The sequence below is a fragment of the Neovison vison genome, chromosome 2, assembly GCF_020171115.1.
Source record: "Neovison vison isolate M4711 chromosome 2, ASM_NN_V1, whole genome shotgun sequence".
In the NCBI taxonomy this organism is placed as follows: Eukaryota; Metazoa; Chordata; class Mammalia; order Carnivora; family Mustelidae; genus Neogale; species Neogale vison.
The window spans coordinates 21,050,566-21,078,342 of NC_058092.1; the positions used below are offsets into that span (position 1 = coordinate 21,050,566).

Consider the following 27,777-nt stretch of genomic DNA (forward strand, 5'->3'; position numbering starts at 1 on the left):
TTTTAAGCAATATGTTTAATTGGATAATTTCCACAAACTATACACGAAGTTTCTAACCATCACAATTCAGTGAAGTACAAAACATTAAGTTACAGGCTGTGGGAAGAGAAGGTAACACTCACAGTGGTACCTTCCAATCCTGGTTGATCTAGGGGTAGGGGGTAGAGGAAGGTTTCATTTTTAACTGAGCCCCTCATTTCAATGTACAAAAGAATTACTCTGATTGATATTAAATTGTATTGAAAACAAAAAGGACGAAAAGCAACTACTACTCTATGTTGGGGTGGCAATGGGAGGAAAGAATGAGTCCTTCGAAGCAGGAGGGGAGACGCTGGGGGAAGGTTCTGTGGCGGTGAGCCCAGCTGGTCACTCACGCTGCTCCATTTTTACTTTCGGTGGTCTCAGGAAGGTCCGATTTTTCTTCTCTTTCTTGCCCTTTGTATTTGCTTGGAAGTTTCGCCAGCTGTCCACACGACCATCTCGACTTTCCTGAGCACAAAAGAGGTTTGGGATGAGGGAGCTAGTGAACGAGAAGATGGGCCTGGACCTGCTCTGCCATCCCCGGAGCCCAGCCCGGCTCAGCCCGCTGGAATAAACCACAAGTAGAACAGAGCAGAGCTTTCCTCCCACTTCCACAGGCCCACAAAAAGTGGCATCCCACCCCCAGCAAGCAGGACCAGCTGTGAGCTGAAGAAGAGGACGACATCATCACAACATCTGCTGGGGACCTCCGGGCTGGGGAGTCGGCAGCTGTTACTTCCAGGGCCCATGAACCAGCTGTCTGCTGCAGGCAGCGCTGCTACCATTTCACAAATGACAGCCCTGCGGCTCAGAGGTCAGATCACTTTCTCAAGGTCATACGCACAGCCAGCAGTACGGCCACTCTTTCCACTGCACCTGCCTTTGGCCCCACAAACCTTGGACGGAGGCTGAAAGCCAGCACAGAGACCAGCCAGTTACGCTGAGAGGGCCACGAGGGCCTCTCCCGGCTTAACCGGAAACCTACTCATTCTCTCTCCCTGCATACAAGCAGGGGGACAGAAAACAGTCATCCACTCTGGTTAACCAGCCCCTAGCCTGAGACCTGAATGTTACAGAAGAAAAGACACCGAACATGGCTCAATTCAGGAAATTGGCTGCGTACCTGAAAAATGTAACCAGGGTGTTAAAGAGGAGTCAAGTTCAAAAGCCGGGATATCAGGGTCACAAGAACCTCCAGTTTCTGCTAACAGACCTCTTAAGTAGGGCACCACTCCGTGACTACTGCCTAATCTAAATGTGCAAAGCATTTTTCTCGAGCCTACTTGGCAGCTATGTGTTCCAAAATCTCTAAGACGCTGTTCAGGGACCCTCCCTGAACAATATGCCTTGGCTCTACCAAGGCTAGAGAGCGCACAGGCAGCTGAACTGGGACTCGTCCTCCAAAGCTCCTGCTCCTCTTTCTCTGTTCCTCTGCCCCAGTCAGTCCTGGCAGTGCCCCAGGAACCAAGTCTCGATGCTGGGAAGTTTTCTTAGTCTGGAATGAGACTCCCTAACCACCCTGGAAACTTACCTCAAAGTTTTTCTGCCACTCCCTTTCTCGTTTGGCTTTTTCTTGAGCTTCAATCTCTTCTTCCCTTTGTCGCTTCCTAAGAAGAACCAGACCAGAGTATTGATGTGATACTTAAGAGATTCTCTTAACCATACAGGTTAAGCAATCGCCCCACAGAAACAAGTATATAAAGTAAATCAACTCCCTAGCGTTCTATAAAAATGACTGTCTGGAGAAGGCTCAGAGCCTTTTCAAGACTGTCTCACTCTAAAGCACACAGATGGGACCACGGGCAGGGCTACAGGGCAGGATATAAATACCCTTGTTACACGGACAGATGTGTTAGGTTGTCAAGGCCAGCCAAAACCAATCGTAGGTTATGGGCTCTGTCTATAGGTTCGGGGCTCAGTCTGGGAGAAAGCCGTCTTGAAAACCCAGGCCAGCCTACTTCAGTAGAATGACCGTAACAACAGCAGAGGCTCTTACTCAAGAGGATCTCTGGACAAGACCCAAACCCAAAACAAGGACATTTCACACAACCTCAACTAGCAGAATATGGTTACTGCTAAACACTAATCAACAATACAAAATACACAAATCAAATTAACCTCAAGATTTCTGATAAGCAAGGGAAATCATACTTGGGGACAATAAATATACTGTAAGTGATTACACTATACAGTAAATAATACAGACTCGCCAAAGCTGCAGCCACTAGTCACACAAAAAGTTCTGGCCTCAATAACTGCCTACAGGCGCGCCTGGGTGGCTCAGTCATTAAGCATCTGCCTTTGGCTCAGGTCAAGATCCCAGGATCTGGGATTGAGTCCCACGTTGGGCTCCCTGCTCACTGGGGAGCCTGCTTCTATGCCCTCTCTCACTGTCTCTCTCTGTCAAATAAATAAATAAAATCTTTAAAAAATAAATAAATAACTTTACAAACTCCAGGAAATCAGGAAGAAAACACACAGCACTCTTGATTAAAAACTACCTAAGGACAGGTCTATTCAATATTTCCCAAAAGTAAGAGACAATTTCTTACCCTAGGGATTCCAAAGTTTGGCTGCTTCATGTAACTATTTTACACAGTTTCTTAAATGATAGACTATATAATTCCTTGATTAGAAAAATCCTTCATTAGGAAAATCCCAAAGACCAATTTTGGTTAATCTAGGTATTTAGACGGATTAAATAAATAGTCTGATGTATACCTTTCATGCATCTCTTTGGCTTCTCTCTCTTTCCTTTTAATTTCCAGCTCGGCAAAGAGTTTCATGGTCTGTTTATATACTGCTTGTTTGAACTACAAGAAAATTAAGAATGAAAGAAAAAAAAAAGTCAGTATTTTACCAGTAACCTGAATCAAGCACTTTTAGACAGAGCCCAAGACAAAAAGCATGTTAGAACCGGCAATGAAGAAAGATTTCAGAGAGAACTACTTAATGATGCTCTCTCCTGGAAGATAAATAACATAATCGCCTAGAAGACCTTTCCACTTTCACCATGAGGATGATACGCAAGAAACTTGCTCTGGTGTAAAACACCAAAGAGAAAAAAAGTTCTACCTGCTTATCACAACCATGTGGGAGGACCCTTTCTTCCAAAGAACCTCGAAAAAATAACTTTCATTCTTTCTTTTTACAAATATCTTATAAATTACTCTGTGCCAGGCTCCCAGCCATGTACTATAAGTTGCTACCAAGCAGACCCATTTCAGGAGTCAGTTACTGACGACAGCGGAACTGTCAGAGCTATTAGTTATGAGTCCGCCACCCGCCATCTCCTGTTCTCCTTCCATGTAAAATCCCTTCTCTTTAGGTACCTGGTCACCCAACACAGAAGCCCATATTTCCTAGGCTTCCTTACAACTAGGTGTGGCCATGTAACTTAGGTTTTAGCCAATGGGACATAAAGAGAAGTGATGCAGCAATTTCCTAGAATGTTCTTAGAGGGAGTACATGTAATGTATCCTTCCTTGTCCCCTTCCTCTATTCTGCTGTTTGGAACATGGGTGAGGTGATGACACACTCTGGACTGAGGAGGGGGCAGCATCTTTGTTGGCAGAGCCACAGAGAGGAGAATGAGTCCTTGGATGGCACGTGGTCCGGTGCTGCCATGCCAGTGGCCATCTTCCCAAAGACTATATTACACAGGACAGAAAACAAATCACTGTCTTGTTCAAACCACCATCTTTTTGGGTCTCAGTTATAGTCAGGCTTACACTCTAAGTAATGCGCAGATGGGGAAAAAAATAACACAAGACAGAAAACAGAAAATAACAAAATAACAAAAATAACAAGACAGAAAACAGAACTATCTTTAAAACTTTTTCCCCCCAAAATACAAAGAAAAATAAAAACTAATCCATCATGCAGATTTCATAGAGCCTGAATCCCAAAAGCAGAGACACTGGAGCAAAGAGTAATATACAGGGGTGCCTGGGTGGCTCAGTGGGCTAAAGCCTCTGCCTACGGCTTGGATCATGATCCCAGGGTCCTGGGATCGAGCCCCACATCAGGCTCTCTGCTCAGCAGGGAGCCTGCTTCCTCCTCTCTCTCTCTGCCTGCCTCTCAGCCTACTTGTGATCTCTATCTGTCAAATAAATAAAATCTTTAAAAAAAAAAGAAAAGAGTAATATACAGAGAGAAAGGGAAGTAAAGGAGCCCCAGAATTTGTCACTTCTTTTTAATACTGTTATCTGCCAGCCACTGCTCAATAAAAGCCAACATTGACAAACCCCAGTCCCTAATAAGGACAAACATCAAAGGAGTGAAGGTATCTGTAAGAGTATTTCAATATCTTTAAAGGCTCCAAACTCTCTTGGACAGATGGTTACTCATGACTGAATTCTTTATATTCTTCTGCTTTTTCCAAATGTTCTATCATTAGCATGTGTTCCTTTATAATCGGGGGAGGGTAAAAAAGACAACTTAAAAAAGTTAGGGTTCTCAAAAACTCAGGAGGACCAAAGAAGTATTTATAAGAGGCTCTTCAAAAAAGACCAGAGATCATTAAAGGAAAGGAATGAGAAAATAAGACTGAGGAGAAAAAACGGAAATACTGGGACAGAGTAAATTCAAAACAGGTGACTAGTGCAAAAGGTGACCTCACAGTTCACAAGCAGTGTTACCACACTGAAGACAGAAGACAGGGCCAGTCACTGTCAGCAAAATCACTGAAGCAAGGAGTTGTAGGCAAGCTTCCCTAGCAAGAAATAAATATAAATTTTTAAAACCAAGGTAAGTAGGGGTGCCTGGGTGGCTCAGCGGGTTAAGCCTTTGCCTCCTGCTCAGGTCATCATCTCAGGGTCTTGGGATCGGGCCCCGCATCAGGCTCTCTGCTTGGCGGAGAACCCGCTTCCCCCACTCTCTCTGTCTGCCTCTCTGCCTATTTGTGATCTCTGTCCATCAAGTAAATAAATTAAAATCTTAAAAAAAAAAAAACACACTCAGTGAATGAAGCAATATTCTCCATTTCTCTGCAAATTATCACCTGGAGCAGTGAGCACTCATGGCTGGTAGAAAGCCGTTTACTAGCTGGTTAGAGTCACGTATGGTTGTTCCCAAAGTGCTCTGTGCCAGGTGCAACAACTACTATGAGATTTAAATATCAAAGACATTGATGAATATGGTTATACAAATAAATGCTGGTTTCCTTTTAAAACTAAGTGGAATGCTTTAGAAAGATTCAATAAACGTTAAGTCCCTAAAAATACTGGCGTTGGGGAGCCAGTATTACTGAGCCTGGGTGGCTCAGTCGGTTAAGCTGCTGCCTTCAGCTCAGGTCATGATCTCAGGGTCCTGGGATCAAGTCCAGCATCGGGCTCCTCGTTCAGCAGGAAGCCTGCTTCTCCCTCTGCCTGCTGCTCTCCTGTTTGTGCACGTATTCTCTAATAAATAAATAAAATCTATAAAAATAAAAAATAATCATAAAAAAATACATTAAAATACTGCTGTGAAATTAGGTACAGGTTGAGACATCCGAAAAAGACTGGAAAACAACTCATCCGGGTGGGCTTGTACTTCCGAAGGCCTTAGCTTGCTGCAGCCTCCTTACCCAGCAAAGCAATGAAGCTATTGTTCCTCTTTATGCAAAAACAAAACAAAACAACCAATGAATCATATATAGCTAGGATTCTGCTCTTGGGTTTTGCTTCACAAATACCTAAGTTTTATTTCGCAAATACCTAAGTTTCAACGTACTGCAAAAAAACATTAGAAGTACAAACCATGGCTGATGCTGTGTGTGTGTGTTTTATAAAATAAAGTCAATGGCAAACACCAATCAGCAGACACAAATTGAAAGAAAAGGCCATGGCCCCATGACAAAAAAAAAAAAAAAGGGCGAGGGTTAAAAATAGGTGCAGGGACATACATTTAAATATTTTAGGTTAAAACAAAATGTTGATGCACATATGCGGCACTCCTTAGGCTTCCCTCTCTTGAACCCAGCAATTGGTGGGCGACAGCGTGGCTTTTCCCAAATCTCACTCACCAGCTCAGGGTCATCTTCCTCCACATTTGTAGGTTTTCCTTCCTTCTTTAATTGCTTTTTTCTCTCTTTCACCTAAAAAGAATGTTTTTCATCAAAAAATTGAGACTATCCATTGAGCTGCACACAAATGGCACATGCACCTTCTGCAGTTACAGGCATGACCAAAGGTTTATGTGGAAATAAAATGAGCCTCTACCCCTCCCCCTCCACAACAACAATGCAATCAAAGGAGAACTAATAACCAGGGGTCCTTCCTCTAAACCTCATCTAAAATCCAATCCACCGGGAAGGATGGAAGGCGACCAGCAGTGAACTTGTCCCCAACTCATCAGATCCTAGGCCAGAGCCAGAGAACCTTGGATACATTGAACAGATTACCCAACTCTCTTTTGCGGCTGGTAGTTAAGTGTTTATAGCAAAGAAAATGTATTTGTCAAGTTTTAGAACAAGCTACCAAATTTGTGGCATTAAGTTTAATTGTTCTCTGGTATTTCAACAACTGCATTATTGTAATTTTCACCGTGAAACCCCCTTAAACCAATCATATTAACTGGCTTTTTTTGTTTATCACGTTGGCCACCAATGAGATCTAAAAAACAAATTACATATACTCCTTCACACAAGAATGTCATTACTCTAATAATCATCCACTACTGCTCCAGCAAAAAGCCAGAGCCTTCCAAGCTCAGAACAACCCTACTGCCACCTTGTGGCCAAAAAGTCTGAGGATGGCTCCTTTATAGGCATACAGAGAAAAAAAGTACCACAAGAATTTAAGGAGAATTTGTCAGGTCCTTTTCTGATTTCTACCAAAATCTGGCCTATAGGTACCACTTCCAACATATGACCAACAAGGCCTAGTTATGGCCATCTTTCTCCTCTTTTTATTCATTTTCTTCATCTAAATTGGACTCATTATTATTATTATTGGTTACACAGTTCGGTTTCAGATTCCAAAGCACTTCAAAGGTCACATTCATATTCACTCCCAATTGAAACAGCTCTTACAAATGGCCTTAAAATTCTTGCCCAGCAAGTAAAAAATTAAAACAAAGACCTTTCTTACCTCACGCAAACCATCTTAACACTTCCCACCACTAGGGAGATTTAGGCAATGCAAAAAAATAAAATTAACTATAACTGAACTTATTTTAGTTGACTCCTTCCCAAACCCTATTATTAATATGGATACGCACCTCCTCCTATTTTTTAAAAAATTTACTCACAACCCCTTGCCAATCTTTCTCAAGCCCACCTTCCAACCCCTTCACAGAGACAAGAATAAAAATCTTCATCGTGGCTGCTCCACTCTTCCACTCAGAAATGGGTAATGTGACAACACTGAGGAGAGGGCAAGAGAGGACCTCTCTCTGCAGCCTGGGGCTGGCAAGGAAAGAGGGAAGGGCAGCCTCCTAGCCACTCCACATCCTGAGCTCCAGGGCACGCCCTATTCATGAGCACCGCAGCAACCTTTCGGAGACCAGATAAGAGGTCACAAGTTACACCAGTAGGTATTGCTATGTTAACATTTACCCTCCTGCAAGGTGCCCAAGGCTTGCTAATACTTCCTGTAAACACGGCAGCACTATAAATACTTACAGTGTGTTCCACGTATTCTTTTCCTGCCTGAATTACATCCAGGGCCCTCTTCTTTTGTTCCTGATCCAGTAGCAACTTGTAAGCTTTGTCCACAGCTAATGCAAAACATTGAAATTAACTGTTTCTGCAAACACCCTCTGAAAGTCTGAACTATACTCAGGCAGTGTAAATGGACTTGTGTCATCTAAAAGCATCCCCTACTTTGTTACATTATTTACTGTCGTTAAACTAATTAAAAAAACATACAACTATAGCAATGACTTTCCTTGCGAGCCTTGGAAAAAATTAAATATACCCTCAAGACTAAATACACCACATCTAGATTTAATTCAGTGATAAAATACTGCCAGTTATTTTTTTTTTATGTTCAAAAAAGAAAAATGATCCTACGTAGTAACAGTCTTGGCACGTAAAAGTTTTAACAAAGCAAAGTTAAGATCTATTTCTTAAACAGCAACATTCTGCTTTGGAACAATTGTTCTACTGAAAACCACAGCTTCTTCATGACCAGAAGACAAAACTGTAACATTCCTTTCTTGATCCAGGACAAGGAACAGTTAGTCCCTAGCATTGATAAAACAGTTCTTGGAAGCAGGTAAATTTACAAATACCTTCAAAAGCCTTTTGTGCTCTGTCAGCATCGTCTTGGTTTTTGTCAGGGTGCACCAATATGGATAACTAAAATAAGAGGAAAGGTAGGTTTGTCAACGAGAGGAATGTTTAGTCACTCTTCACCTGCGCTGTGCCAAAAGCTCTAAGGTGTTAATGGAAAAAAAACACTGTCAGCTGGAAGCTTTTTCAACAAATTAATAAATATCATAAAATGTGCAGAAATACTGGTCCTTAAAATTCACCAGAAGGTCAATGCACAGCTGAGAGACATGTAGGGTTTTAATCACAAACTTAAGAACAAATAAAAGTCTCACATCAGCAGGACGCCATGAGGTTGCAGAAGAGAAACTGAGAAGCACCCGGTTCCTGTTACATCCCTATCCCAAGCACTGAAGAGGCTAAAGCACATATGAGACATGATCTCTTTCCTAAAAGAACTTGCAATTTTAAGTGATGGTTCTCTTGTGTGTGGGGGCGGGGGTGAGTACAGGGGGATGAGCTAAACAGGAGACGGGGACTAGGGAGCACACTGCGATGAGTACCAGGTGATGTGTGAAAGCGCTGAATCACTACACTGTACCTGAAATTAATATATGCTGTATATTAACTGGAAATAAAATAAAATCTTTGGGGAAAAAAAGAGAAGTGGTTCTTAGTTCTGGCTATGCTCCAACCCTGTAAAGCCTTTTTTCCTTAAGAATTTATTTATTTATTTATTTGAGAGAGAGTGCGAGCGTGCACACGAGCAGGGAGCAGGAGGACGGGGATACACAGGCTCCCCGCTGAGCGTGGAGCCCAACTCGGCCGAATCCCACGACCCTGAGATCATGACCCAAGCAGAAATCAAGGGTCGGATGCCCAAATGACTGAGTCACCCAAGCGCTCACAACCCTGTAAAGCTTTTTAAAAATATAGGTCTACTTTCTACCCTCAGAACCTCTGATCAGTCTCTGGCAACTGTACTTTCTAGACCTCTAGTGGAGTGTTAATTTTGCTAGGTATGACAAGTAAGAAATGCAAGGAAATGTCCTTTTTTTTTTCTTGGGGGGGACACATGATGACGTATTTGGGGTAAAGTAGCATGCTGTCTGTAACTTAAAACAATTGAGCCAAAAACATAGAGTTAATGAGGTGAACCGTTACACACAGATGATGAGTATATGGGTGTTCACTGTTCTACTCTTCCATTTTAAAATGTAATTTAAGTTTTTTATAATAAAAAAGTTAAAATAAAAAGCAAAAATCTCCAAGGTGATATTTTCAGACAGCCAGGATTAAGAATCACTGACCTACTGTCATTGACAGACCAAAATCGACTAGTTGGAACAGCGGGACTGTGTTGGGAGAATGATACAAGTGGGAATCAAATGCTAAATCCAGCATTACTGGAGAGCCAGAATCTTGAGCTCTAATACCAACTTCAGTCACCTTCCGGCTCTAAGACCTTGAGCAGTTCTCCTAGCCTATCTCTGTGCCAGTTTCCTTCTCTGTAAACAGGACAATACCAGGTACCTCTGTCTTAAGGATGAAATACAAGTAAGAAACTTAACAAACTGTCTAACACACACTGACAACAGTTAGCATATAACTATCATCACTATGTGCATTTTACAAATGTGGTAACAGGCACAGAAAGGTTGAAAGTAACTTGTTCAAACTGTTTATAAAGGATATGGCCAAGACTGGAACTCAAGTCAAACAGGTGTAGGGCCCACACTTTTTTTTCTTTCTTTGAGAGAAAGAGCGTTGAGTGCACACATGCGTGCATGAGCGGGGTGAGGGAAAGAGGGCAAGAAGCAGACCACCTGCTAAGCACAGAGACTGATGTGGGACTCCAACTCACGACCCTGAGATCATGACCTGAACCAAAAACAAGAGTCAGATGCTTAATTGACTGAGCCACCCAGGTGCCCCTAAGGCTCACACTCTTAACTATTAGATCATATTAATGACTAAAGAACTCTTATTGAGTTTTTTTTTTTTTTTAAAGATTTTATTTATTTATTTGACAGAGAGAGATCACAAGTAGGCAGAGAGGCAGGCAGAGAGAGAGAGGGAAGCAGGCTCCCTGCCGAGCAGAGAGCCCGATGCGGGACTCGATCCCAAGACCCTGAGATCATGACCCGAGCCGAAGGCAGCGGCTTAACCCACGGAGCCACCCAGGCGCCCCTTATTGAGTTCTTTGTATAGCTACATAAATAGTTGTTCTGACTATGGATCTGAATGCTTATTTATATTAAATTGGGAAAGACTGCTAATGCATTACAACAGGAAGCTTGAAATTTTAGATAAAAAGAAGAAAAGCTGAACATAGGTGCAGAGTAGAACTCTATACAAAGCTAGGAAATTATGGGGCGCCTGGGTGGCTCAGTGGGTTAAAGCCTCTGCCTTCGGCTCGGGTCGTGATCCCAGGGCCCTGGGATCGAGTCCCACATCGGGCTCTCTGCTCAGTGAGGAGCCTGTTTCTCTTCCTCTCTCTCTGCCTACTTCTGATCTCTGTCAAATAAATAAATAAACTTAAAAAAAAAAAAAAGCTAGGAAATTATATAATGGGAAATGCCTGGGTAGGCAAAGATAAAAAACATCTTGGCTTAATAGTAGATCAGAAGATAATTATGAGTCAGCAAAGTGGGGGCAATTACAGTATCAAAGAAGCAGGCACAACACTGGATATTAATAAGTATGTCCTGGGCGCCGGGTGGCTCAGTGGATTAAGCCACTCAGGTCATGATCAGGCTCAGGTCATGATCCCAGGGTCCTGGGATTGAGCCCCACATCAGGCTCTCTGCTCAGCAGGGAGCCTGCTTCCCCCTCTCTCTCTGCCTGCCTCTCTGCCGGCTTGTGATCTCTCTGTGTCAAATAAACAAATAAAATCTTTAAAAAACAAAAACAAAAACAAGTATGTCCTGCAGGAACTGAGAATTATATTTAGCACTGGTTAGGTCCTCTTAAAATATGAAGAACATAAGAGATATAAAAAAGTTGGGTGAAGTTTAAAAAAAAAAAAAGACATGAAATATACAGAAAATCCAGTTAGTAAAGAGAGGTTACAAGGAGTATGATTATTTAACTCCTAGAAGAAAAGGCTGAAGATTACTCAGCTATCAAAATTGGAAGCATTTTTTAAAAGGCTACTATAACATTCTATAAGCTCAGGTTATGAACATCAGACTGGGGAAAGCACTCTGTATGAAGCCAGGTATCTCTTGGGTACTTATTTAAGTTTGCAAAAGATAAAATAACTGAGGAAGGAGATCTTAAACAATTTAAAAACTGTTATGAAGGGCATCTGGGTGGCTCAGCATCTGACTCTCGGTTTCAGCTCAGGTCCCAGGGTCTTGAGATAGAGCCCTGAGTCAGGGTTTGTGCTCAGGGGGAAGACTGCTTGAGATTCCTTCCTCTCCCTCTCGCACCCCCTCTGCTCCTCCCACTCTCGGCCTGCTTGCTTGTGTTCTCTCTCTAAAAATAAGTAAATAAAATCTTAAAAAACAAAAACAAAAACCTGTTACAAATCATTTAACATATTCTCCCTGGGAAGGCAGAGAATTAAATTCTACTGTTCTATATTGTATTTCTCCTGATTAAGGGGCTGGAAAGATTCTATTTGGATATAAAATTCATTCTATTCAGAAGTCAAATTTGTTCTATTCTGCGCCCTCACTCCCAACCACATGCCTTGGCTCGAGAGTGGGCACGCTCCTGTTGTAACCTTCCCAAGTCTGCTGAATGCAGCTGTCGCCGGGCTTTACGGCCTACCAACAAATCTACCGCTGCCGGCAGTGTGAATGTCAGAGGCAAGCCGTGGTCTTTAGAAGTTATTTATGAATTTTGTCACTATGAGGTGTGTTTTGTTTTTTTTTCAAGAGTTAAAAAGTCTTAAGGGTAAAAAAAGAAAAGCTAAGGGATACCTGGGTGGCTCAGTCAGTTAAGCATCCGACTCTGTTTCGGCTCAGGGCACGAACTCAGGGTTGTGAGATCAAGCTCCATATCGGGCTCCCCACTCAGTGGGGAATCTGCTTGAGAGTCTCTCTCCCTCTCCCTTTGCCCTTCCATGCCACCCCCTGCCACCCGTACACATGCATGCTCTCTCTCTCTCTATAATAAATAAATCTTTAAAAAAAAAGTTAAATTTTGGCCCATAAGTCATAATAGAAGTCCTAAGAGAATCATGTGCTTACTGTACTCCCAAATCAAGCTCCATCTATTACAGGGGAACAGTACTGTACCTGTCGAAACCTCTTTTTTATTTCTTCATCTGTCACTTCAGGATCGATCTGAAGAACCTGAAAGAATCAAAATCAACACTGTAAAAGAGATTAAAAGAATTTATGAATTTAACAGGTATCCAGTAATTATATATATTATAATCACCACCTAGAACAGTACTCAGCATTTCAGAACCTGCCTGGCACACAGTTCTAAAAAATGCTCAAGAAATATAAATGGGTGCCCGACTGGCTCAGTCAGTAGAACGTGCAACTCTTGTTCTTGGGGTCATGAGTCGAGCCTCATATTGCATGTAGAGATTATTTTTTAAAAATAAAATACTTTTAAAAAGAAATATAAATGAGCAGATCAGTAACAGAATAACAGTTACACCACTTTAGGGTTCTCAATACAGTAGCTACTTTTATTCCATCAGCAGAATTTACCTGATACCCAGAGACATGTTTCCAGATCATGCTGCATTTTCCCTTCATTCATTATGGAAATTATCCACCTACCCATCCCTACTTATCTTTGCAAATGTGGGAAAAGCATAAATATGCAATAAGGAGAAAAATCAGGCTGGCTCCCTGATCTTCAATCCAGAAAGGTCTACGGGGCTCCATTTATATCTGTAAAACACATGGGCCAATGGCTCTCAGCCCAGAGTGAACATCAGAATTGCCTGTGAAGACCTGAGAATGATGCCTGGGCCCTACTCTAGAAAAGTCTAATTCCAACTCATTAGAACTGAGGTACAGCCAAATGGAAGCATCTGTATTTTTCAAGCAACCTTGATTTTTTTTTTTTTCCAATTTATTTATTTTCAGAAAAACAGTATTCATTATTTTTTCACCACACCCAGTGCTCCATGCAAGCTGTGCCCTCTATAATACCCACCACCTGGGCAACCTTGATTTTTAAAAATAAACTTAATCATTCCTCTCCAAGCCTAGGTAAGCTGGTGTAGACAGTCCTCATCAAAGATCCTCACCCCAGCACCACAGATACATACATTCATTCAAACATCTATATAGTAGCTACTATCTGCTGAACACACTGCTATGTACTAGAAATGCAAATATAAATAAACAGGGAAAACATATTTTTTTAATTACCATATAATAAGTGCTTTGGGGGAAGGGAATGTTATATACAATTAAAGCAGATGATTTCACAGTGTAGTCCATGGATTCAACAGAGCACCTAGTATTTATTTACTTGGTATTCAAGGCCAGAGGAAGGTCCTGAAAGGGCAGAGGGTGAGAAGAGTTTGTTAGAAATTCAGAAGAGAAGGTCCCACTTCAGTACAACAAGATCCCCAAATGATCTGAATCTTTTCAAGTCTGAGAAGCACCAGCAAGAAATGATGGCATTTAGAAAAAAGTTCATTTGAAGTTAGCAGAACTAGGGATCAGTTAGTAGCAGGGGAGGGGGGCGGCGGTGGCGGCAGGGGGCAGGTGGGGAGGAGCAGCAAAGAGGAAAAAAATGAAAATAAACCTTGAAAGGAAAAATACATACTAGAAATTAAACTGCAAAGTAATCCACCAAGCTCAGTCAAATGCTTGCACTGTTTTTTAAAAACCTGGTAACAAGTAACGTCAAGGTTATTGCAAGCTTTCAAAACATTCCAACAGCCCACATATAGTAATAAAGTTATTGGTAGGCAATGAAGCTGAACACCACTGCATTTGCCAGACTTTGGAAGGTTATGACAGAAGCAGGCCCACTCTCCAATACTAGGCAGACATTCATTCAGGGTGAGGGAAAAGAAGAACTTTAAAGCAAAGAATTTTCAAGATTCCCTGTGTCCCCTCATGACTTCCCAAGGGAGAAAGGAATTAGAGAAAAGTCACTCAAGAGGAAGTATGCAACCATAAAAGATTTACAGACAAAGGAAGATAGCTGTACCTACACAAATATTCAGAAGAGAATTTTACCTTACCTTGGTTCTGGGGAAAAGAAACGTCCTGGAGCAAACCAAAATCCAACAGACCCCAGGTGTCCATAATGAACGAGAAAGAAAACTTCCCACTTTGACACACCAAAAAAGCCTTCAATAAAGTTACACCCAGAGCTAACCATACCAAAAGGCAAGTCATAAACCTTGACTGGTTCCCAAGTTAAACAAATAAAATAGCTATAACTGAGATTTGGGGGACAAACGGGGCTGCTTGAGGGTGGACTCCATTAGAATGATCGTGTTAATGAATTAATGTTTTTCTTAGGTGTCGTGATGGTGTTGTGGTTACACAGAGATTTGTTCTTGTTCTGAGATGTGTGGTAAATTATTTAGGCATGAAGCCTCACAAGTCTACAGCTTACTTTCAGATGATTTGGCAAAAATGAAGAAGGTATGTGTATATACAAACACAAACACACACATACCAGCCTGAAGTTATTTTTCCAAGAGTTGTATCACAAGTGCACATATGATCACAGGCAACAAATATTCACTGGGTGCCTTCAAAGCTAATCCAACCCCTTTCCTATCTTTAAGAGCTGGAGGTGCCATATGTGGAAATACAAAGAAAACAGTGGGCCTATCCCTGTGGCCCAAACCTCTCTGAAGCCAGCTTCCCACTGGGTACAAATTTTTGGAGCACCAAGGGCTGCTAGATACTATGCTCACTACTAATCTCATGGAATTTAACATCCAACCGGGGAAGAATAGACAAGTAATAAGTAATTCTTCCAAACATGATAAATGCAAGGAAAAAAAAAACAAAAACGAAAACAAACAAACAAGATAAATGCCATATTACCAATATGGTTCTTAGGAAGCCCACAGATCAGTTCAGATTCTTGGAAGATTTTCTGATCTCCTACTGTGTCTCAGGCTTTAGGGATACTACAATGAAGAATCTACAGTCTTAGACCTCAGAGGGTTAACTGATCATCTCACATTAACAAAAATGCCTGACATTTATACAAGTTTGAATTCAAACTGTAACAACCTCCCTTGGGATCTTCCGCTTCAAACAGGAATCCAGTCTCTGTCCCATCTGACCTCCATGACCTGTTAATAACACGCAAGTACCAGAGTTCTTCAAGAGAAATACCTTTCCTTCCCAGGTACTTAATAAGACAGAAAGAAAATAAAAGTCAGTGATGCTCCCTGCTGGCATCTTTAAGTTAAATCAAAATAAGGAACACAAAAAGGATAGGACTGAGCAGGGACACAGATTCATCTAAGCTTTGGGAAGAAAGTGGGGAAGGGTCCTCAACCCAAGAATCACTGCAGAGCACAGAAAAAAAGATGTTTGCGTAATGGCTGAAGGTTAGTCATGTGTCCAAATAGGGAGCTGCAGAGATGGCAGGAAGGAAAAAAATGCTCCTTGTATAAGGACTTCTGAGAAGAGCCCTCAGACTCCCAGTCCACCCTTCTCCCTTTTCTGCCTGCTGCTCAGTAAGATAATGTCTAGGAAGACCGTTCACAGTTCAGCTGACAACTGAGATGACAGCCATGACTGCATTACTCTCCTTACTAGAAGACCGGGCAGCTTACCTCTCTAGAAAAATAGGATTCATTTAGATGGCTCAATAGTTGCTGCATGAGAAGCAAAAATCACTCAATTCCTGGGTCACCAGGAACACCTAAGATTCTGACTTAGAGTCAAAAAGCAACTTTTTAAGGAGACTATGACAATGACATCCACCCTATAAAGAGGCCAGCACATGTGTAGAAAATAGAAAAGACAAATATTCTAATGGGTAGTCATGGAGTCCTGCCCATTCAAACACAATGTCCCATCTTCCCCAGTGTGTCAACCTTAGCATATCTTTGTGTAAAGATGTATATATTCAAATACATACATACACACACACACTCATGCAGTCAACCCTTGAACAACACAGGTTTGAACTGTATAGGTCAACTTACATACAGACTTTCTTTTCAATAAATACAGTATACTACTATAAATATATTTTCCCTTATGATTTTAATATTTTCTTTTATCTAGCTTACTATATTATAGGAATACAGTATTTAATACATATAACATACAAAATATGTGTTATCTGATGTTTTATGTTATCAGTAAGGCTTCCAGTCAAAAGTAGTTATCAGCAGGTAAAATTTGGGGGAGTCCAAAGTTATACATGCATTTTTGACTGTGCAAGGGTTTACATGCCTAATCCATGCATTGTTCAAGGGTCAACTGTATACGTTATGCATACATGTATATATGTATACATAATGTGTATATATATACTCAAACATACTTCCTATAATCAGGACAGAAGCTATGGGGCAGGACCTTCCAGAATCACAGTAACTAGTAGGGCATTAAAATCCGAGCCTTTATACTGGTCCCAACAATCTGTCACTTCTTGTCAATCAGATCTCCAGAGGAAACATGGATTACCTTAACAAATAAATGGGTAAGTTACATGATCACATGTCCCCTTTTCATGGTACTACATACAATTTAAAAGTATGGTTAAACAGAAAGGATGTACCATCAAATTCTTTATCACTTCTCAAACAAATTATCTTCTCCACGCCCTTCCCAAAATGAAATCAAAAGTACTTTTTAAAAAGATTTTGTTTATGGGGTGCCTGGGTGGCTCAGTGGGTTAAAGCCTCTGCCTTCGGCTTGGGTTAAAGATCTCAGGGTCCTGGGATGGAGCCCCACATCAGGCTCTCTGCTCAGTGGGGAGCCTGCTTCCCCCTCTCTCTCTCTGCCTGCCTCTCTGCCTACTTGTGATCTCTCTCTCTGTCAAATAAAATAAATTTTTTAAATCTTTAAAAATAAAATAAAATAAAATAAAGTAAATAAATAAATAAAAGATTTTGTTCATTTTTTAAGTAAACTCTACATTCAACATGGGACTCAAACTCGTAATCCTGACATCAAGAGTCGCAGGCTCTACCAACTGAGCCAGCCAGGCGCCCCTCAAAAGTACTCTTTAAGCTTTCCATCTTCCCCTTCCCTTTCTGAGCAATACAATACAAACACATTAACTGAGGCCAGGCAATTAGACATCTACTAGTAGACATCTTCTCTGGGTGGGGCATCAAAACGGCCCAGAGCAGTGCCAAAGCCCATCTGGGATGAAGACAGTGGTGACCACACAGAGGTTGTGGCCAGTCCACAGTGGTGGAGCACAAACAGGTGAGAAGAGCATCCACATGGAAGGGCAGCCAGACATGGAGTGGTACATGGAGCCAGACAGACAAAGTGGGTTAAGAAGGGCACTTCAGTGGACAGGCAGTCTGGCATAAGGTGTTAACACCTAAGCAGGGTAAGACTGAACATGGGAAGGTAGCCAAGTATAGGGTATCAGAGCCCAAGGGGGATAAGCAAGGCATCCACATGGAAGCAGAGCCCACCACTGGGTATTTGAGACTGAGGAGGGTCCACAAGGGAAGGTGGCCTGGCACAGAGTATAGGAGCCCAAGCAAGAACATCTCCACAAAGGCATGGCCTGGCATGGGAAACCTGTGCTTGGTGAGGTGGGTTTCCATGTAGGTGCGCATCCATTGTAAGAAGGCAGCCCAACAAGAGGTGTCAGAACCCAAAGCAGTATGTAGAGAGCATTTGTATCAAAGTATGGCTGGCGCAGAAGTTGGAACTGAGCAGAGTGAAGACACCTCCACACACACAGGGGTGACCCGGAGCATGCAGTTAAAGCCCAAGTAAGATGAGGAGGGTGTTCTCATAGGAAGTTAGCCTAACACAGGCTGTCAAAGCCAGAGCAGGGTAAAAAGACACCTGCTTGATGAGGAGGATGCTGGACTCCCCAGGGGTAGAGGGCAAGCACAGGGAGCCTGGGCTGGGTGAGGAACACACCTACATAGAAGGGTAAGCTGGCATGGGAGTTTTGAGCTCAGGTATGGTGGGAAGGGTTTTTGCTCAGTAAGGCAGCCTAGTGTTGGTGTCAGAATAAAGAAGCGTGAGGAGGGCATTCACAAGAGGGAGGGAATGGCAGCTGGGAGATCAGATGCAAATAGAAGATCAATTTAAAAATTTTTTTAAAGATTTGGGGTGCCTGGGTGGCTCAGTGGGTTAAAGCCTCTGCCTTCGGCTCAGGTCATGATCCCAGGGTCCTGGGATCGAGCCCCGCATCGGGCTCTCTGCTCAGCGGGGAGCCTGCTTCCTCCTTTCTCTCTGCTTGCCTCTCTGCCTACTTGTGATCTCTGTCAAATAAATAAATAAACAAAATCTTTAAAAAAAAATTTTTTGGGGGGGGCGCCTGGGTGGCTCAGTGGATTAAGCCGCTGCCTTCGGCTCAGGTCATGATCTCAGGGTCCTGGGATCGAGTCCCGCATCGGGCTCTCTGCTCAGCAGGGAGCCTGCTTCCTCCTCTCTCCCTCTGCCTGCCTCTCTGCCTACTTGTAATCTCTCTCTGTCAAATAAATAAATAAAATCTTTAAAAAAATTTAAAAAAAAAATTTTTTTGTAAAGATTTTATTTATTTATTTGACACACAGAGATTACAAGTAGGCAGAGAGGCAGGCAGAGAGAGAAAGCAGGTCCCTGCTGAGCAGAGAGCCCGATACGGGGCTCGATCCCAGGACCCTGGGATCATGACCTGAGCCGAAGGCAGAGGCTTTAACCCACTGAACCACCCAGGTACCCCAGAGATCAATTAAATTTAAAATATATATATATATATTTATATTTATGATAGGGAGAGTCCAAGTTCTCACTATGAAAAGGAACCACAAGCATGTAAAGGAAAAAAAATAAGAATAAACTCTGTCATGTTAGATTGAAATTGGATGCAAATACATGTATATACACATGTATGCAAATGCACCAGCATGTGGGCACACACACTCACCCAATCCTTGGCCCTATCTACCATGAGGGTCTAGGGGCAGTGACATTCCCAACAGCAATGAGTACACTTAGCACCCACATCTTGACTTCTTCTTTTTTTTTAAAAGATTTTATTTATTTGTCAGAGAGAAATCACAAGTAGATGGAGAGGCAGGCAGAGAGAGAGAGAGAGGGAAGCAGGCTCCCTGCTGAGCAGAGAGCCTGATGTGGGACTCGATCCCAGGACCCTGAGATCATGACCCGAGCCGAAGGCAGCAGCTTAACCCACTGAGCCACCCAGGCGCCCCCACATCTTGACTTCTAAATACATCCTTCACTAAAAGGAATCAGAGCTCCTCACTGAAACGATTAATTTTAGGCTGAGTGAGGAAAAGTACAAGAGTGCCTAGCAATCAGGGGCGCCTCGGTGGCTCAGTGGGTTAAGCCACTGCCTTCGGCTCAGGTCGTGGTCTCAGGGTCCTGGGATCGAGCCCCGCATCGGGCTCTCTGCTCCACGGGGAGCCTGCTTCCTCCTCTCTCTCTGCCTGCCTCTCTGCCTGCTTGTGATCTCTCTCTGTCAAATAAATAAATAAAATCTTTAAAAAAAAAAAGAGTGCCTAGTAATCAAAGAATGATGAAGACATTTTGAAAGATAGGATCTGGCTTGAAAGGTAACCCACTCACCAAATTTGGGACAACCTGAGCAATAAAATGAATAATATCAAAATATAACACACTGAATAAAATAGGAAACCCTCAATCTATACTAATAAATGAATAAATTGAAACTCTGATAAGGAGAGGGTATTTACAGAGTCTCAAAGTACCTTCCCATAAAATAGTTATTACAAAGAAGGATAAAAGTAACTTCATGAATAAACATAGCTGTTACCTCTTACAGTGGTACAGTTAACATCATTAGTCACAGGATAAGACTAATGGAAATACCATGTACTTTAAAGTTGCAAAGAGAAGAATACAGTATCACTTCTGTGATATCCCTGCCAACACAGCATAAACTGAATCCAGTTGAAGAAACATCAAACAAAACTGAACTTGAGAGATATGCTCTAAAATAACTGGCCTATAATCTTCAGAAACAGTAAGGTCACCAAAGTTAAGGAATTGCTGAGGATCTGTTCCAGGCTGAAGGCTAAAGGGACATGACAACTAAATTTAACCGTTGATTCTGGGCTGGATCCTTTTGCTACACAGGACATTACTGAGACAACAGGCAAACAGAATGGTGTCTGAGAACTACATGGTAACAATGTTATCGGTGTTTGTTCCTGATTTTTATGGTTATACTGTGCTTCAGGAGAGTGTCTCCCATAGGAAAAATACATCGAAGTACTGCAGGGCAAAAGGGCAGCAATATGGACAACTTAGTACCAGATAGTCTAAGAAAGTCTTCACAGTACACTCCTAACCTTTCCACAAATCTGAGATTGTTTTAAAATGTAAAAACTCTTGGGGCGCCTGCGTGGCTCAGTGGGTTGAAGTCTCTGCCTTCGGCTCAGGTCATGATACCAGGGCCCTGGGATCGAGCCCCGCATCGGGCTCTCTGCTCAGCGGGTAGCCTGCTTCCTCCTCTCTCTCTCTGCCTGCCTCTCTGCCTACTTGTGATCTCTGTAAAATAAATAAATAAATTAAAAAAAAAAAAAAAAGGTTTTTAATACTCTGTTTTTATAAGCTGTAACAATATTCATGCCAAAATTTAGTGGTAAACTATTAGAAACTAGTTTAAATATCCTATGATAAAGGAGTTACTTAAATAATAATTATAAAGACTTTCACAAATGTATCTACTGCTTCCAGTAATAAGGTCTGGGGAAGGGGCAGCAGGCACCATGTCCAGCTGTGAAGGTGGTGAGAGAAAGCTCCCGAAGCAGCCCAAGAAATAGGACAAGAAGATGGATGAGGAAGATACAGCATTCAAGCAGAAACAGAAAAAGAAGCAAAAGAAACTTGAGGAGTTAAAATCAAAGGCCACAGGTAAAGGCCCCCAGCTACACGTGGAATTAAAAAAATTGGCAATAAGTAAGCTGCTCCTTGTGCCGGAGGCAATGATGATCTTTAATTCCATTCCTGTTTAAACATCCAGATTCCTTGTCATAGCATCTGTTGCTACCTATAGCTGCAATGAAGTTCTGTCTTAAATCCTGTTGTACATTTATGGATAAACTTTTATTTAAAAAAAAATCAATCATGAAAAAGAAATTACACAAATATGTATTTTATATAATACAGCATTTAAATATTAAGAATGAAGTGCATCATCCTCCTTGTTTTAAAATAAACTTTTTTGGGGCGCCTGGGTGGCTCAGTGGCTTAAGCCGCTGCCTCTGGCTCAGGTCATGATCTCAGGATCCTGGGATCGAGTCCCGCATCGGGCTCTCTGCTCAGCAGGGAGCCTGCTTCCCTCTCTCTCTCTGCCTGCCTCTCTGCTTACTTGAGATTTCTCTCTGTCAAATAAATAAATAAAATATTTTTAAAAAATAAATAAATAAATAAAATAAAATAAAATAATTTTTTTTTTAAAAGTAGGCTCCATGCCTAGCATCATGGGACTTGAACTCATGACACTGAGATCAAGACTTGAGCTTGTATCAAGAGTCAGTTGCCCAATCAACTGAGCCACCCAGGTGCCCCTAAAATAAAACATTAAAATAGCTGATGTATAAACAATTAAGAGTGGCTATTTCGGGCGCCTGGGTGGCTCAGTGGGTTAAGCCGCTGCCTTCGGCTCAGGTCATGATCTCAGAGTCCTGGGATCGAGTCCCGCATCGGGCTCTCTGCTCAGCAGGGAGCCTGCTTCTCTCTCTCTCTCTCTGCCTGCCTCTCTGTCTACTTGTGATTTCTGTCAAATAAATAAATAAAATCTTTAAAAAAAAAAAAAAAAGAGTGGCTATTTCTCTTAGATGGGATTACACATGATTATTCTTGCTTTCTTTAAAAGTTTTTTTTTAAGATTGTATTTATTTGGTTGACAGAGTTCACACGTAGGCAGAAAAGCAGACAGAGAGAGAGAGGGGGAAGCAGGGCTCAATCCCAGAACCCTGAGATCATGACCTGAGCCGAAGGCAGAGGCTTAACCCACTGAGCCACCCAGGCGCCCCTTCTTGCTTTCTTTATATTTCAAATCTTTGTAAGACATATGGTTTACTGGAGCACCTGGGTGGCTCAGTTGGTTAAGCACTTGCCTTCAGCTCTGGGATCATGACCTGAGCAGAATGGAGGCCCATATCATTCTTCCTCTCTCTCTGCCACTCCCATGCTTGTATTCTTTCTGTCAAATAAATGAATAAAATCTTGGGATGCCAGGGTGGCTCAGTCGGTTAAGCATCTGTCTTTGGCTCAGGTCATGGTCCCTGGGTCCTGGGATCTAGTCCCACATTGGGCTCCTTGCTCAGCGGAGGGCCTGCTTCTCCCTCTCCCTCTGCCACTTCCCCTGCTTGTGCCCTCTCTCTCTCTCTGACAAATAAATAAATAAAATCTTTAAATAAAACAAATCTCTCCAGCCATTAAGCTGACTGTGCTTTTTCTCCATAGGGGTCCAGTATGCCACAGCTGCAAACAGTAGCCTCCTTGGCTATGCAGCCTGTTGATTGTATGGGTTGCCCTAAGGGACCTTGGAGACAGTCCTTTCCAGTGGACATGGAGGTCTGACCTCATGCTATCTCCAATCTAGGCTGTAGAGAGGTATGCAGGGTGCCTTTGGAAAGCCCCAGGGCACAGAAGCCAGGGTCGACATTAGCCAAGTCATCATGTCCATCCATAGCAAGTTGCAGAACAAGAAGCAGAGATTCAGGCTCCATGCAGGGCCAAGTTCAAGTTCCCTGGCTGCCAGAAGATCCACATCTCCAAGAAGTAGGGTTTTACTAAGTTTAATGTGGATAAATTTGAAGATATGATGGCTGAAAAGCAGCTTATCCCAGATGGCTATGGGGTCAAATACATCCTTAATCGTGGTCCCTTGGACAAATGGAGGGCTCTGCACTCATGAGAACCTTGGCACTGCCCCCTCCCTATTCATGCCCACCAATATATCCTACTTCCTGCAAAAACAAACAAATAAATAAAATCTAAAAAAAAAAGAAATATGGTTTACTTTCATAATTAGGAAAAGTTTTAAAATAAAACTAGGACCACCTCAGTGGCTCAAGACGTTAAGCGCCTGCCTTTGGCTCAGGTCATGACCCCAGAGTCCTGGGCTTGAGCCCTAGATCTGGCTCCCTGCTCCCGGAGACACTGCTTCTCCCTCTCCTCTCGGCTCATGCTCTCTCTTGCTATCTCTTTCTCTCTCTCTAATAAATAAAAATCTTTTAAAAATAAATAAAATGGGGCGCCTGGGTGGCTCAGTGGGTAAAAGCCTCTGCCTTCAGCTCAGGTCATGATCCCAGGGTCCTGGGATCGAGCCCCACTTCGGGCTCTCTGCTCAGCGGGAAGCCTGCTTCCTCCTCTCTCTCTCTGCCTGCCTCTCTGCCTACTTGTGATCTCTGTCTGTCAAATAAATAAAATCTTTTTTAAAAATAAATAAAATAAGAAAACTAAGGAAACCCAAGAAGTATATTTGCTTGTCTACAACCTTATGATCATTTTTTGGTCATTGAGTTTTTAATACTTGTTACTGCAGTAAAACAGAAAAGCTATAATAAGCAAACTAAATCAAGATCCTAAATTGGTCAAGGCTAGCTATCCCTTCACATCTGAAAATGAAGACCTATATATTTGGGCTGGGAGAAGATGGAGAATATGTAACAAGGTAAAGACCTCTCATTTTCCTTAACATTATGCCTCTCAACCTCGGCTCACAATAAAACCACCAAATCTCAGTTCCAACTCTAAGACAAATTAAGTGTGTGTTCTGCTGTAAGTCGGTCTGCAGCTATGCAAGGCTCCCCCATCACAAAGCTGCAACAACATCAGACAGCTCACCTCAAATGGGTTCAAATTGAAGTAGGAAGAACCAGGACGGGTCAATCTTTCAATCTGATTTTTGGATGTTAGAACTGAATCTCTCTTCTCTATCTGTTTCACCTAAAATGAAGGGAGATAAAAACTTTATTAGTAAAGTTCAATAATAAACTCTGAATTGTCATCTTAAGAAGCTACTGACATGTTCAGCAAATATTTGTCTACATGTGGAAGACAGTTTGCCAAATGTTTTGGGAATAATTACAATAGCTATCATTTACTGAATTCTAATAATGTAAAAACTTTACACATAGTTATTCCTCCCAACCATCCTCTACAGTAAATATTCCTATTATTCCCATATTACAGATAAGAAAACTGAGACTTAGAGAGGTTAACTGACTTGTTCCCAACTACTCAACTTGCAAACAAGAATTTTAACTGCAAAAAATTCAAACATAAATATATCACAGCCACCACTTTCAAAAAGCTTCCACTGTAATGATGGAAGATGTACCTGTGCTGTTCATATTTAATTTACAACTTTTTATTTAAGAAAAATACAATCACACTGAAATATATACTGAAAACAGCATTAAAAAAGTATATGGGAGGGGCACCTGGGTGACTCAGTGGATTAAAGCCTCTGCCTTCGGCTCAGGTCATGATCCCAGGGTCCTGGGATCGAGCCCCACATCGGGCTCTCTGCTCAGCAGGGAGCCTGATTCCTCTGGCCTCTCTGCCTGCCTCTCTGCCTGCTTGTGATCTGTCTGTCAAATAAATAAATAAAATCCTTAAAAAAAAAAAAAAAGTAATATGGGAGAGGTAAGTAACTCTGTCTACCAAACTCAAATAGAGTTAAGAAAATCCCTGGCCCAGGTGCTCAATCGGTTGGGGACCCAACTCTTGATTTCCACTCAGATCATGATCTCAGGGTCCTGAGATCCAGCCCTGTGTCCCATTCTGCACTCAATGCAGAGTGTGCTTGGGATTCTTTCTCTTCCCCTCTCTCTGCCCCTCCCCACCCAAATAAATAAATAAATAAATAAAATCTTAAAAGAAAGAAAGAAAGGAAAAGGAAAAGAAAAAGAAAAACCCCTGACCCAAAGACCATGCTAAGGAGAACAAGCACCAAGCAGTGCCAGGAAAACATCCTTGGCGCCACTGTCAAAGCTGTAATACTAGTTAAAATGTATCACTGGTATGTTATATTCCACCTTTATTCCAACGACCAAAAGGAGTTTGGAAATAATTTCAGTAACATAAAAAGCCATTCCTTCTCAGTATCTTCCCTCTTCACTTTCTTTAAGATAGCATGCCACTCCCTACTCCCTATACTCTATCTCCTTTCTCAGACTTATTTTTCCTTATAGCACTTATCACTACCTGACACTACACTGTACATGTTTGTTTATGCTTATCCTTCTCTATAGAATGCAAGCTCTAAGAAAACGGGATTTTTCTCTGTTGTCCACCAACATACCTCTAGCACCTAAACAGTACACTAGTACATGTCAGGTACCCAATAACATTGATTGAATGATGACTGAAGGGTCCTCCTTTAGGTACTTTCTCTCATTCAATTCAAACAAACCAGGATTGCTTTTCTTTTTTCTTTTCTTTCTCTCTTCTACTAAGAGATGGTAAGTGAAACAATTTCCTGTGCAACCGCAGAGCAGTCTTAGAGGTCAATAAATTGTAGTGCCAGTTTATCAACATTTTCAAGTTAACTGGGCATCTCAAAAGGACAAACTATAAAAGTTGTGCTAACTCCATTTTTAAATTTAATACTTTGGAGAAACTACTATGTAACAAACACTGTTAAAAATAAAAGATAAAAGATGAATGTGACATAGTGCTGAAATGAGTAGCTCACAGCCTAGAGGGGCGCAATTCCGTTCCTCAAACCCATGCCAATTCAGAGACGTCCATCTTCAGCTTTAACTCTTAGACCCTTTCTGAAACACTAACTCCTTTAACCTTCATAAAACTCGTTTTAATGTTCTCTTCGCTTTACAGAAGTAGAAATGGAGAATCTGAAAAATTAATGCCTTGGAAAAAATTCAACCACAGTCCAATTAACCACCTTTCAAAAATCCAATCCAAGGTCCTCTGACTCCAAATGGTATGCTTTTCTTTCACTTATTCAACAAATATTTACCAAGCAATCACTATATCCTAGGCCCTGGAAATGCAACAGTAATCGAGGCTCAGACCAAACTGACTCCAGTCCTAACATGATACCAAGCTGTTATTTGCTTTAGGACCCAGAACAAATTATTTCACCTCCCCAAATCTCAGCATCTATAAAACAGATAATGCATACCTGGGATGATACATAATGCCTGGCGTTCACGAATGGCAGAAATAACCACTAATACAACTCATTACAGAGCACTAAGAGGGAAGAGTGCTTCCGTTTAGAACAAAAATGAGGCCCAAGACAGTTAAGTCGCCCCCAAGAACGCCAGCTTCTGCCAGCCCCTGCCAGGCTCCGACTCCGCGGACTGGGGGACCTCTGCACGCGCCCTGGCACTTCGTTGGCCACACTCGTCGTCTATCCGCAGACGTCGGACCCTGGCCCCTTTTTCGATGCCCCAGGGATTCCCCAAGCAGCTATCAGGCAGAGACTAACACACACCCCCAGCCCCCCGCCTTCCCGAAGGCCAGACAGGAGGAGCCGCCCAACGGTCCAGGCCAGAAAGACCACCGCCTTTGCCCGCTGGGAAAGTAGGACCGGACAGAGTCACCCCGGTACCACTACTCCTCACTCGGTGTTCACCTCACTATAGAAGGTCATAAATGCTTCCTCGGTGCTCCCTCCGCCAGCCGAAGCCCCGCTCTCTCCTGGAGCCGCCATTTCCCCGGCCCAGCAACCACGTGACTCCCCTGCGCAAGCGCAGCCTCCTGTGATTCTCACAGACCCGCCTCTCTAGCCCCGCCCCTTCCTTGTGACTCTTAAAGGGTTCGCAGCCCAGCCAGACGTCTCTACTCTTTTTTTAATCGAGGTGAGATATACATAACATATAATTAAAATGAATAATTCAGTAACTCTTATTACACCCACAGTGTTGTGCATCCACCAAACTCTATGTAGTTCCAAACAGTTTCATCACCCCAAAAGTTTACCTGGCACCTATTAAGTAGCTCCTCCCCATTTCCCCTTATACTCAACCCCTTACAGCAATCTGTGTTCTGCTTCTATGGCTTTACCTATTCTGGACATCTCATAAATCCAATCATACAATATGTGATCTTTTGTGTCTGCCTTCTTTCACTGAGCATAGTGTTTTCAAAGTTCATCCAAAATATAGTATGTGTCATTTTTTTCATTACTTTTATGTCTGAATGTTATTCTGCTACATAAATATATCACAATATACCACAATCTGCTACATAAATATACCACATTTGGATTGTTTCCACCTTCTAGCTATTGTGAATGATGCTGCTATGAACGTGTGTACATGTAATTGAGTGACAGTTTTCAGTTTAGGGCAGGGTGTACATACCTAGAAGTGAAACTGCTGAGTCTTATGTTAATTCTGTATTTAACTTTTTAAGCCACTGCCAAACTATTTTCCACAGTAGCTGAACCATTTTACATTCCCACGAGCAATGTATGGGGGTTACAGTTTTTCCTCATCC

At 42.2% G+C, this 27,777-nt stretch overlaps 1 protein-coding gene and 1 non-coding gene across 2 annotated transcripts; one reads left to right on the forward strand and one right to left on the reverse strand.

Annotated features, from left to right (window-relative positions):
- DNAJC8 (DnaJ heat shock protein family (Hsp40) member C8) lies at window positions 1-27,008 on the reverse strand. The gene is made up of 9 exons (XM_044237569.1): window positions 26,912-27,008; window positions 24,151-24,252; window positions 12,463-12,519; window positions 8,236-8,302; window positions 7,625-7,719; window positions 6,026-6,097; window positions 2,743-2,834; window positions 1,553-1,628; window positions 1-489 (listed from the first exon to the last, which is right to left on the reverse strand). Exons 1-9 carry the CDS (start codon window positions 26,987-26,989, stop codon window positions 367-369), a joined length of 762 nt encoding a protein of 253 aa, XP_044093504.1. The 5' UTR covers window positions 26,990-27,008; the 3' UTR covers window positions 1-366.
- On the forward strand, window positions 22,728-22,856 carry LOC122901609. The gene has a single exon (XR_006383601.1). It is a non-coding gene; the product is annotated as a small nucleolar RNA SNORA70 (small nucleolar RNA).
- Window positions 27,009-27,777: the final 769 nt, after the last annotated feature.

Bases quoted from the DNA above. Each gene is read 5' to 3' on its own strand.
- DNAJC8 (XM_044237569.1), bottom strand. From the start codon at position 26,989: ATGGCGGCTCCAGGAGAGAGCGGGGCTTCGGCTGGCGGAGGGAGCACC. The intron at 6,098-7,624 runs GTAAGTATTTAT...CATTCTTTTTAG, and splicing joins AAGAATACGTGGAACACACT to GTGAAAGAGAGAAAAAAGCA. The intron at 1,629-2,742 runs GTATACATCAGA...GGTTCTTCTTAG, and splicing joins GCCAAAGAGATGCATGAAAG to GAAGCGACAAAGGGAAGAAG.